The following is a 13,019-nucleotide window of genomic DNA, read 5'->3' as shown; positions in this document are numbered from 1 at the left end:
TTCCCCAATCCCGTTTTCTGGCGTATTGCCAGAGTTACACCCGTTTTTCTAGGCCAGAAATGCGGCAGAAATATTTTGCCAAAGTTTCCCCGATGTATAATTTGAATTTAGCGCCACACAGTGTGTACAGTCGCCTCGGGGGTGGAGCCTGCTGCCTGCGCTGAAAAACAAAGCTGCACCTTCGCGCATGATCAGAAAAAAAAAGTTACGTTTTTGACATCGTTCCAATGGACGCACATGCTCAGTACAGCTCGGATTTGGCAATCGGCCATTTTTAAAGAACCAGTTATGTGTGTTACAAGTGCTGCATGAGAGCATTGGAAAAATCACAGCTGCAGCAGTACAAGATGCAACGCAGTGCAAGGATCAAGAATTTCTTATAGGAAGAAGTGGAGACACTAGTTACTGTGATTGAGAACAGATGGCAGGAGCTGGACACCTACCACCAGAGGTCACATAAAAGTTCCACCTAAAGAAATGAAGAAACACTGGAACCAAGTTGCAGAAGATTACTGTGGAGGCCAGTGTAAAAACAAATGGCAGGACCTTGGTCAAGTAATTAGTGTAAGTAATATTTTCATTTATTCAATGCAATTGTAAATGTGACCAGCTGTATATGACCCACCCAGCAGAAAGACACCCTCTCTTTAAAAAGTTGTATTTTTATCTTTGCAGAGAAAGGTGGCACATAATAAAAGGGAAAGAACTCGAACAGGAGGAGGCCCGGCAAATCTGCACCCACTGACATCCTTGGAAGACAGGGTCGATGCTTTGATGGGTCCTGCCTGGAACAAAGCAATCCATACTGCACAAGCTGGGCCCACACTCGAGGTAGAGGTTAAGTCCTGCAAATTCATCGTGTCCCTTCAAATCAGCCTGCTGCCTGGCCTGCGATGTGTGAGCCGACTCATGCCACCCACCCTGCCCCCTCCTCTGCTGCTAACCATTTGACTGTTCTGTTATATTTTGCAGAATGTGAGGCCAACCCTGACGAGGCAGAAGAAGATTCAGATGCAGATGAGCCTGAAGAGGAGAACATCTTCGAATCCAACCCTCTAGACCAAGAACATGGGGGTAAGGGGGAGTGGGAGGGGATGAAGCTGCCACTGTTGTACTGACTTTGGAGGAGGTGCTGCTCATGGAGGTGACAGTCCCTCCGTGACTAGTGGTTTGAATGCTGGTGGGACATTCCATGGTTTCCCACCTTCCGAGGTTGCGGGTTCCAGTGGTGTGGTGCAGCGAGGCACAACCAGGGCTCCACCGTCCCAGGCTGCGGGTCCCAGTGTTGGGGTGCGAGCCACACCCATGGGGAGAAGGGGAAGGAGAGCTCAACCGTGCTCTCCTAAGGTGCAGGATCTAACAGATGTGGTTCAGATGATGTAATTGAGTGCGGAGAGCATTGACCTTACTCGATCACACCTGGACGCCATCAGTGGGGTAGTGGGACTGTCGGGAGAAGTAACAGCAATGACACGAGAAATGGGAACGATATCCGGGACCATCAATGAGGGAATAGTGGCCATGAGGGAGGGAATGTCGGAGGTAGTGCAAACCACGTCACTGACCACGAGGGAGGGAATGTTGCAGGTAGTTCAGACAGTTTTGCTCAACATGAGGGAGCGAATGTTGCAGTTCGTTGAAACACTGTCAGGGCGCATGAGGGACAGCATGTTGGAGTTAGCTGCTGCAATAAGGGAACATGCCCAAACCCTGAATCAACTGTCACTTCCACTCCAAACCACACACCAGTCTCTGAAGAGCCCAAAGCCGGGCCCTCCAACTTGCCACCTGATGCCGACGCCCCCGACCCTCAAGAGGTGCGCAGTACCCGAGATGTTAGAAAGAATAAGCTTGGTATCAAGCCCAGAAACACTGTGCCACCGCCTGCGGGCAGGGATGGTGGTGTCCAAGACCAAGTGTTAGAATAAGGGGGATGAGAGATGGATGCAGCCTTTCTTTGCTGCTGTTGTTGTTGTTATTATTGTTACTGTTGTAACTGTTGTCAAATTAAAAGTTTTTTGTAAGTTATGTAAATTTACAAGCTTACAAGTGATCTTAAAGAGTGATATTAAAGTAAAGTTTGATACAAGATTAATTATTATTAAAGTTAAGTTAAGTACATTGTAAACTTTTGAATAAAATATTATTTACATTAAAACTGAATCATGTTCCATTAACACAACAGAACATTACGGAACGGCTCCAAACAGTAAACATGTCAATGTAGAATAGTTGTCGCTGAGCTCTCGGGCATCAGTAAAGTGTTCGTGGATGAGATGCTGGCGCAAGGCTCGAGCAATCGTTAAAAGAGCACAATGGCCCGCTGCTCTCTGCTGTCGTGCTCCGGCCTCAGATATTTGCATGGCTTCCCCATCCTTGTCATCTCCTCCTCCTCTTCCACCTGCTCATCACCTGCATCTTCCACATCATTATCATCCGCTATTCTCACCGCAGGTGGGTCTTCCACTACCAGGTGCTGCTGCTTCATGATGGCTAAGTTATGCAGCATGCAGCACACAACAGTGAACTGACTGACAATCTCGGGAATACAGCAAGTACCTTCCGGAATGGTCCAGGTATTGGAAACGCTGTTTCAGTATGCCAGTGGTCCTCTCAATGATGCTGCACATCGCAATGTGCGACATGTTGTATTGACTGTCAGCTTCCGGATTACATGTAGGGGCGTCATGAGCCAGGTGGTGAGGCCGTACCTTTGTCTCCCAGTAGCCAGCTGTGCTCGTCTGGCTGCTGCTGAAACATGACAGATATAACGCTGTCGCGTAGAATGAACGCATCATGGGTGCTGCCAGGGTCGTCGTCATAGGCAGTCCCTCGGAATTGAGGAAGACTAGCTTCCACTCTTAGCATGAGTTCTTAGGTGGCTGAACAGTCCAATACAAGAACCACAGTCTCTGTCACAGGTGGGAAAGATAGTCGTTGAGGGAAGGGGTGGGTGGGACTGGTTTGCCGCACACTCTTTCCGCTGCCTGCGCTTGATATCTGCATGCTCTCAGCAATGAGACTTGAGGTGCTCAGTGCCCTCCCGGATGCACTTCCTCCACTTAGGGCAGTCTTTGGCCAAGACCTCCCAGGTGTCAGTGAGGATGTTGCACTTTATCAGGGAGATTTTGAGGGTGCCCTTGTAATGTTTCCGCTGCCCACCTTTGGCTCGTTTGCCGTGAAGGAGTTCCGAGTAGAGCGCTTGCTTTGTGAGTCTCTTGTCTGGCATGCGAACTGTGTGGCCTGTGTGGTCAGTGCTTCAATGCTGGGGATGTTGGCCTGGTCGAGGACGCTAATGTTGCCGCGTCTGTCCTCCCAGGGGATTTGTCGGATCTTGCAGAGACATTGTTGGTGGTATTTCTCCAGCGACTTGAGGTGTCCACTGTACATGGTCCATGTCTCTGAGCCATGCAAAAGGGCGGGTATTACTACAGCTCTGGAGACCATGAGCTTGGTGACAGTTTGAGGGCCTGGTCTTCAAACAGTCTTTTCCGAAGGCGGCCGAAGGCTGCACTGGCACACTGGAGGCGGTGTTGAATCTTGTCGTCAATGCCTACTCTTGTTGATAAGGGGCCGACAGCCATGATATGCGAGGATTCTTCTTCGCAGCCAAGGCCAACTACGATCCAAACACTCGAGGCCCCACCCCATTGCTGGCCAAGAACAGGGAAGCACTCGTCAAGGACACCGAGGCAGTCAGGGCCTGCTGGAAGGAGCACTTCGAAGATCTCCTCAATCGAGACTCTGCCTTTGTCTCGAGTGTTCTTGAATCCATCCCGCAGAATGCGACCCACCACCACTTCAGTAAGACCCCAACACTGTACGAGGTAGAAAAAGCCATAAGACAGCTTAAAAACAAGGCTATGGGTGCGGATGGAATCCCTGCTGAGGCACTGAAGTATGGCGGAGAGGCACTGATGGCGCAAATACATGACCTCATCTCTCATCTGGAGGAAGGGGAACTTGACGGGAGATGTCAGAGATGCAGTGATCGTGACCATCTTTAAAAAAGGGGACAAGTCTGACTGCGGCAACTACAGAGGAATCTCCCTGTTATCAGCCACCGGGAAAGTCATCGCTAGAGTCCTCCTCAACCGTCTTCTCCCTGTGGCTGAGGAGCTCCTCCCGGAGTCGCAGTGCGGATTTCGTCCCCTACGGGGCACAACGAACATGGTTTTTGCAGTGCGACAGTTGCAGGAAAAATGCAGGGAACAGCACCAGCCCTTGTATATGGCCGCCTTCAACCTTACAAAGGCCTTCGACACTGTCAACCGCGAGGGTCTATGGAGCGTCCTCCTCCGTTTTGGATGCCCCCACAAGTTCGGCACCATCCTTCGCCTGCTCCACGATGACATGCAGACGGTGATCCTTACCAACAGATCCATCACCGACCCAATCCATGTCTGGACCAGAGTCAAACAGGGTTGCGACATTGTCCCAACCATCTTCTCAATTTTCCTCGCTGCCATGCTCCACTTCACAGTCAATAAGCTCCCAGCTGGAGTGGAACTAAACTACAGAACCAGTGGGAACCTGTTCAACCTTCGCCGTTTTCAGACGAGGTCTAAGAACACCCTACCCTCTGTCGTCGAGCTACAGTACGCCTGCGTCTGTGCACATACAGAGGCTGAACTCCAGGACACAGTCGATATATTTACTGAGGCGTACGAAAGCATGGACCTTACGCTAAACATCCGTAAGGCAAAGGTCCTCCACCAGCCTGTCCTTGCCGCACAGCACTGCCCCCCCAGTCATCAGGATCCACGGCGCGGCCCAGGACAACGTGGACCACTTCCCATACCTCGGGAGCCTCTTATCAGCTGCCAGGGTATCTTGTATCGACTGACAAGATATGATGCATGTGGTGACACACGAGCTGCATATTAATGGAATGGAAGCCTTTTCTGTTCCTGTACATCTCGGAATCCTTCAAAGGTGCTCGCAAGGTGATGCGGGTACAATCAATGCAGCCCTGTACCTTTGGAAAGCCAGCAATCCTAGAGAAGCCTACAACCCTGTCATGGATTGCTTAGGTGGTCTTGGGGAACTTTATGAAGTCATTCCTGTTATGTATGTAAACCTGTAAATACTTTGTCTAACCACCAGAGGGCTTATCCCCTGGAGTCCCTTGGGAGCACTTGTATATAAGGAGGCCTCACAGGCTGGAGAGGCACTCTGAGATCTGTAATAAAGGACTATGGTCACACCTTACTTTGAGCTTGCAGTATCTAGTCTGACGCTATTCAATACATAACAACTGGCGACGAGATACAAATGACGAACCCCACTAACAATGCAGAGAACCGTGGGCATCCTGGAGAAATTTTCGAAGGGAGATGATTGGGAAACCTTCGTGGAGCGACTCGACCAATACTTTGTGGCCAACGAGCTGGAAGGAGAAGCGAATGCTGCCAAATGAAGGGTGATCCTCCTCACCGTTTGCGGGGCACTAATGTATGGCCTCATGAAAAATCTGCTCACTCCAGCGAAACTCACAGACAAGTCATATGATGAGTTGAGCACACTGGTCCGGGATCATCTAAACCCAAAGGAAAGTGTTCTGATGGCGAGGTATCGGTTCTACACGTACAAGAGGTCTGAAGGCAAGGACGTGGCGAGCTACTTCGCCGAGCTAAGGCGCCTTGCAGGACATTGCAAATTTGAAGGACACTTGGAGCACATGCTCAGGGACTTCTTTGTACTTGGCATTGGCCATGAAGTAATACTTCACAAACTTTTGACTGTAGAGACCCCAACATTGAGTAAAGCCATAGCGATAGCCCATGCATTTATCGCCACCAGTGATGATATCAAACAAATTTCTCAACACACGAGTGCTGCTGCAAGTACTGTGAACAAAGTAACGTTGTTTTCAAATCGAAATGTACAGGGCAGGACATACATGCCTGCAGCTGCACATCCGCAGATGACTGAGTCCATCATCAAGGGTGGTGAATGCAAGGCCATTAACGCCTTGTTGGCGCTGCGGGGGTGATCATCGTTTCCATTCATGCCACTTCAAAGGATATGTTTGCAAGGGCTGTAGAACAATGGGACACCTGCAACGTATGTGCAGGTGAGATGCAAACCCTGCTAATCATGCAAACCATCATGTTGCACAGGAGGACAGATCCCTGGTAGATCAGGATGAACCAGAGCCTCAGACCAAGGAGGCAGAGGTCTATGGGGTGCATACATTTACCACAAAGTGTCCCCCGATAATGCTGAGGGTTGAATTAAATGGACTCCCGGTGTCCATGGAGCTGGACATGGGCACAAGCCAGTCCATAATGAGCAAAAAGACTTTCAATAAATTATGGTGCAGCAAGGCCTCAAGACCAGTCCTGACTCCCATTCATACTAAACTGAGAATGTACACAAAGGAACTGATTCCCATAATCAACAGTACCGTAAAGGTCTCCTACGATGGAGCGGTGCACGAGTTACCACCGGGCGATGGCCCCATGCTGTTCGGCAGGAGCTGGCTGGGAAAGATACGCTGGAACTGGGGCGACGTCCGAGCGCTTTCGTCTGTCGATGACACCTCATGTGCTCTGGTCCTAAACAAGTTCCCCTCGCTGTTCGAACCAGGCATCGGGAAGTTCCAAGGAGAAAAATGTGCATATCCATTTGATTCCGGGGGCACGACCCATCCATCACAAGGCGAGAGCGGTACCTTACATGATAGAGAGGGTGGAGATCGAGCTGGACAGGCTGCAACAAGAGGGCATCATTTTGCCGATCGAATTCAATGAGTGGGCCAGTCTGATAGTTCCAGTCCTCAAAGGAGATGGCACCATCAGAATCTGTGGTAATTACAAAGTAACTATCCATCATTTTTCACTGCAGGATCAATACCCACTACCGAAGGCAGACGACCTATTTGCGACGCTGGCGAGAGGGAAAACGTTCACGAAGCTGGACTTGACCTCGGCCTACATGACGCAAGAGCGGGAGGAATCATCGAAAGACTTCACCTGCATCAACACGCACAAAGGCCTCTTCATTGACAACAGATGCCCGTTTGGGATTCAATTGGCTGCGGCGATATTCGAGAGGAACATGGAAAGCTTGCTGAAGTCGGTCCTGCACACCATGGTCTTCCAGGACGACATCTTGGTTACAGGTCGGGACACTGTCGAGCACCTGCTGAACCTGGAGGAGGTTCTTAGTCGGCTCAATCGTGTGGGGCTCAGGCTAAAATGCTAAGTGCATTTTCCTGGCGCCTGAAGTGGAGTTCCTGGGGAGAAGAATTGTGGCGGACCACATCAGGCCCACCGATTCGAAGATTGAGGCAATCAAGAACGCACCAAGACCACAGAACGTGACGGAGCTCCGGTCGTTTCTAGGACTCCTGAACTATTTTGGTAACTTCTTACAGGGTCTTCCCACATTGTTAGAACCCCTGCACTCTTTACTGTGTAAAGGAGATGAATGGGTATGGGGTAAAAGCCAAGAAAATGCCTTTGAGAAAGCAAGGGAGCTGTATGTTCAAACAAATTGCTTGTGTTGTACAATCCATGTAAACGTTTGGTACTAGCATGTGATGCGTCGTCGTACGAGGTCGGTGTGTATTGCAACAAGCTAATGAATTTGGGAAATTGCAACCGGTTGCTTATGCATCCAGAAGTCTGCCGAAGGCCGAGAGGGCCTACAGTATGATCGAAAAAGTGGTGTTAACATGTGTTTATGGGGTAAAGAAAATGCATCAATATCTGTTCGGGCTCAAATTTGAATTGGAAACTGACCATAAGCCGCTTATATCCCTCTTTTCTGAAAGCAAGGGGATAAATACGAATGTATCGGCCGGCATCCAGAGATGGCGCTCACGTTGTCTGGATGCAACTATGCCATCCGCCACAGGCCAGGCACAGAAAACTGTGCCGATGCTCTCAGCAGGCTGCCATTGCTCACCATTGGGGTGGAAATGGCAGAGCCTGCAGATTTAGTTATGGTAATGGAAGCATTCGAGAGTGAGAAATCACCTGTTACTGCCCGACAGATTAGAACCTGGATGAGCCAGGACCCCTTACTATTCTTAGTAAAAAAAAACTGTGTGCTCCACGGGAGTTGGTCCAGTGTCCTGTTAGAGATGCAGGAAGAAATAAAGCCGTACCAGCAGCGCAAAGATGAAATGTCTATACAGGCAGACTGCCCCCTATGGGGTAATTGGGTAGTTGTGCCAAAAAAGGGCAGGGACACTTTCATCAGTGATCTCCACAACACCCACCCATGTATCGTAATAATGAAAGCGATAGCCAGATCCCATGTGTGGTGGCCCAGTATTGATGCAGACTTAGAGTCCTGCGTGCACAAGTGTAATACATGTTCACAGTTAGGCAATGCACCTCGGAAGGTGCCGCTAAATTTATGGTCCTGGCCCTCCAAACCGTGGTCCAGGGTCCATGTCGACAATGCAGGCCCATTCTTGAAAAAAATGTTTTTAGTGGTTGTAGATGCATACTCCAAATGGATTGAATGTGTGATAATGTCGGCAAACATGTTTGCTGCCACCATTGAAAGCCTACGGGCCATGTTTGCCACGCATGGCTTGCCTAATGTCCTTGTAAGCGACAATAGGCCGTACTTTACCAGTGCCGAATTCAAGGAGTTCATGACCCGCAATGTCGCATCTGCCCCGTTTAAACCAGCATCCAATGGTCAGGCAGAACGAGCAGTTCAAACAATCAAGCAGAGCTTGAAAAGGGTAACTGAAGGCTCACTGCAGATTCGCTTATCCTGAGCCCTGCTTAGTTACCGCACAAGAACTCATTCGCTCACTGGGGTCCCTCCCGCTGAACTCATGAAAAGGGCACTTAAGACAAGGCCCTCGTTAGTACACCCTGATCTACACGAACAGGTAGAGAGCAGCCGGCTTCAAAAGAAAACATATCATGATCGCGCAAATGTGTCACGCGAAATTGAGATTAATGATCCTGTATTTGTGTTGAATGATGGACAAGGTCCCAAGTGGCTTCCTGGCACTGTTTTGGCTAAAGAGGGGAGTAGGGTGTTTCTGGTCAAACTCTCAAATGGACTCACCTGCAGGAAACACTTGGCCAAACCAAACTCAGATTCACGGACTATCCAGAACAAATCACAATAGACTGTACCTTTTTCGACCCTCCAACACACACACAAGTGGCAACCGACCCAGCGGTTGACCACGAAGCAGAACCCATCACCCGCAGCAGCCCAGCAGGACTCACCACCCCCAACAGCCCAGCAAGGCCAGCTGTGCAGCAGCCGAGTGAAGGCCCAACAAACGACTCACCAAAACCATCATTTGCACCGAGATGATCAACCAGGGAAAGGAAGTCCCCAGATCGACTCACATTGTAAATAGTTACACTATTGACTTTGCGGGGGAGTGTTATGTATGTAAACCTGTAAATACCATGTTTAACCACCAGAGGGCTTATCCCGTGGAGTCCCAAAGAATCCCACAATCCCTTGGGAGCACCTGTCTATAAGGAGGCCTCACAGGCTGGAGAGGCACTCTGAGATCTGTAATAAAGGACTACAGTCATACCTTACGTTTGAGCTTGCAGTATCTAGTCTGACTCTTTATTCAAGACATAACAATTCCTACACGCGTACAGAGCAGCTGTAACCTGGCGAATGGAGACATGTGTTGCATGTTGGGAGGTGACTCACACATCCCCAGTTGCAGCTTGAAATGATCCGGAGGCATAGAATGAAAGTACAGCTGTAACCTTCACTTCAACTGACAAAGCAGTCCTCCTGATGCTTCTCGGTTGCAGGTCTGCTTTGACCATCTCGCAGATCTCACTTACAACTTCTTTGCGGAAACGCAGCCTTCTGATACAGTCTGCATCACTCAGGTGGAGGTACGAACGCCTGCCTCGATAGACCCGAGGTGGGTAAGGCCTCCTGCCCAGCACCCACGGACACTGATGTTCCTGATGCGATGAAGTTGAATCAATTGTCTCCTACTAAGCATCATGATGCAGAAGGCTCGCACAAGGTATGGCATTGTCAGTATTGTCCCCATACTTAAATTTAACCGTTTGAAAGAAGCTTAAAATGGCAGGAAAGCAGGCAGCACAGGTTCGCAGTTGTGTAGCTGCAGGTCAGTATGGATGGACCACATCCAAAGGTCTTGTGACTTCTCTCTCTCCCTTCCCCTCCCCAGGCTCCAAGCCTTCCGATCGGCACCTCGCTCGCTCTCTCTCTTTCCCCCCCCCTCTCCCCTCACGGCTTGTTTTGTAGCCGAACCCCGAGCCGCTGTGTCGGGATGCGAGGCCGATTCTGCCGGCCAAACCTATGATCCTCCAGCCCTGCTTCAAGCCGTTTGTTGGTGGCGTATGCGTGAGTAAAAAAAAAAATGAGAACTTCTGAAATCCAACAAATTTACACTTCTACGATGACAGCTTTAAAAAAAAGTTTAACTTTATTAATTGGTTTTGACACTGTTCTTGATTCCCTCCAAAATCTTCAATTTAAAAACAATGGCATCTTTCAGCGCAGATTTGTGAATGTGCGCTGTTTTTTTTAACTCATCAGAAGGTTTTTCAGGATACACCGACTTAAGAGAAAAAAATACTGGCCAAACTGCGAACAATTAAAAAAACCGGCGCAGACATGAGGGAATGCCCCCCTATGACATAAAAAAAAAAACTGGCCTAGAAAAATCGTAACTAAGTCAGTTACGCCGGCGCAGATCGCAGGGGGAAACTTGGAAAAAAATAAATATGCCAGAAAAAACTGTGTGCGCCAAAAAAACGGTGCAAATGACCGGGGAAAGTTGAGCCCTCGTATTATTTTTTGGCAGTGATCGTTTTCAGGCAGCTTATAAACCTTTCTTTGTATATTGTATTCACTGTTCCAATAGAATAATTGGAGTTGCAACCTTCTCATAATTCAGTCAAACTATTGTGTGACCTATTATTTCACTTCTGAACAAAAGTGTTTAACTCCTTGATGCACATTGTCTTAATTGCTGGTTTTAAATCAGTTTTTAATATATTGAGACCAAAAGCGTATTAACCAATTTTCTATGGAAAACAGCTATATTTCTGAAATCGTACGTTTCTATTCAATGGGTGCTTATGAGGAGATTGCAAAAATTTAGAGATAGATGGAAAATTATAATAATTATCATGAGTGCCAAATTAAATGATTCTATAATGTAAACATAGTGCAAACAGGATTTGAGAGGTATAGGTTGAAAATATTCATTGCAATATTGTTGCAAAATTCTAATGCTAGCTTTGGAATCGATTGAGAGTTTCCTTTTTGGAAATTTGTGTTTTTGTTTATATTTTTAATTTATCTAACAGTTCAATGTAGTAACTTGGAGTCTGAACTGTTTGTATTTGACAGATACTCTTCATCAGAAATTTAGTGCTTTGCCTTCACCGGAGAGAGAGCTTAGATTTATAAAACTGAGGAAGGATGTGAAACACGGTTTAGGTATGTTGACTCGGTGGGTTTGGTGGATTTATCTATAGATGACTCAATGTCATGTAAGGATTGACTTGATTGTAACATCTACACAGTTTTGTGGCAAAGACTAAGGATGAATATGTAATTGTTGTCTGATTAATAAAGGCCAAAATCCTTCTTGCTAGTGGGTGGACTCTATACTGGGACCAGCTGATTTTTGTTTTTGTGCATGACCTAATGATAACAAAGGTATAAGAAAGTACATGATGAGAAATAAAGAATTTCAATTGAGATGCTCCATCGTCACAATGTGTAGCCCAGTCCTCTAGGCTAAAAAGTGAAGAATTAGAAATATGCTATTAATTGAATTACTTTTTAAAAATAGGTTTTCAGATTGTCGGTGGAGAAAAGACTGGTAAACTGGATTTGGGAATTTTTGTCACTGCAATCATGCCAGGAGGGCCAGCAGAGCTCGATCGATGTTTGAATCCAGGTACTGCATATGCTTGTATTGTAAATGATCAATAGTAAAGAAGGAGTTGAAAATCCTCGGCCCTTCCAGCAGTCGTATCCGGAAAGTTAGGCTGGGACTCTGCAAGCCTTGAAAGGGGTGAAGTAGGAGAGGGTAAGAGCAGGTACTCACAATGTTGGGAGTTAGAAACATAGAAACATAGAAAATAGGTGCAGGAGTAGGCCATTCGGCCCTTCGAGCCTGCACCGCCATTCAATGAGTTCATGGCTGAACATGCAACTTCAGTACCCCATTCCTGCTTTCTCGCCATACCCCTTTATCCCCCTAGTAGTAAGGACTACATCTAACTCCTTTGTGAATATATTTAGTGAATTGGCCTCAACAACTTTCTGTGGTAGAGAATTCCACAGGTTCACCACTCTCTGGGTGAAGAAGTTTCTCCTCATCTCGGTCCTAAATGGCTTACCCCTTATCCTTAGACTGTGACCCCTGGTTCTGGACTTCCCCAACATTGGGAACATTCTTCCTGCATCTAACCTGTCTAAACCTGTCAGAATTTTAAATGTTTCTATGAGATCCCCTCTCATTTTCCTGAACTCCAGTGAATACAAGCCCAGTTGATCCAGTCTTTCTTGATATGTCAGTCTCGCCATCCCGGGAATCAGTCTAGTGAACCTTTGCTGCACTTCCTCAATAGTAAGAATGTCCTTCCTCAGATTAGGAGACCAAAATGGAACACAATATTCCAGGTGAGGCCTCACCAAGGCCCTGTACAACTGTAGTAATAGCTCCCTGTCCCTGTACTCAAATCCCCTCGCTATGAAGGCCAACATGCCATTTGCTTTCTTAACCGTCTGCTGTACCTGCATGCCAACCTTCAATGACTGGTGTACCATGACACCCAGGTCTCGTTGCACCTCCCCTTTTCCTAATCTGTCACTATTCAGATAATAGTCTGTCTCTCTTTTTACAACCAAAGTGGATAATCTCACATTTATCCACATTATACTTCATCTGCCATGCAATTGCCCACTCACCTAACCGATCCAAGTCACTCTGCAGCCTCATAGCATCCTCCTCGCAGCTCACACTGCCACCCAACTTCGTGTCATCCGCAAATTTGGAAATACTACATTTA

At 47.7% G+C, this 13,019-nt stretch overlaps 1 protein-coding gene across 1 annotated transcript in view; it reads left to right on the top strand.

Annotated features, from left to right (window-relative positions):
• Positions 1 to 13,019, top strand: part of ptpn13 (protein tyrosine phosphatase non-receptor type 13) — a 361,948-nt gene that overhangs the window by 218,451 nt on the left and 130,478 nt on the right. Inside the window, exons 21-22 of the mRNA XM_070871054.1 lie at positions 11,347 to 11,436; positions 11,795 to 11,902. Coding sequence (XP_070727155.1) covers positions 11,347 to 11,436; positions 11,795 to 11,902 — 198 coding nt within the window. The remainder of the gene's footprint in view (positions 1 to 11,346; positions 11,437 to 11,794; positions 11,903 to 13,019) is intronic.

This window comes from Pristiophorus japonicus, chromosome 2, assembly GCF_044704955.1.
Source record: "Pristiophorus japonicus isolate sPriJap1 chromosome 2, sPriJap1.hap1, whole genome shotgun sequence".
In the NCBI taxonomy this organism is placed as follows: Eukaryota; Metazoa; Chordata; class Chondrichthyes; family Pristiophoridae; genus Pristiophorus; species Pristiophorus japonicus.
The sequence above is the reverse complement of the archived record's forward strand: the minus strand, read 5'-3'. Positions and strand labels throughout refer to the sequence as shown.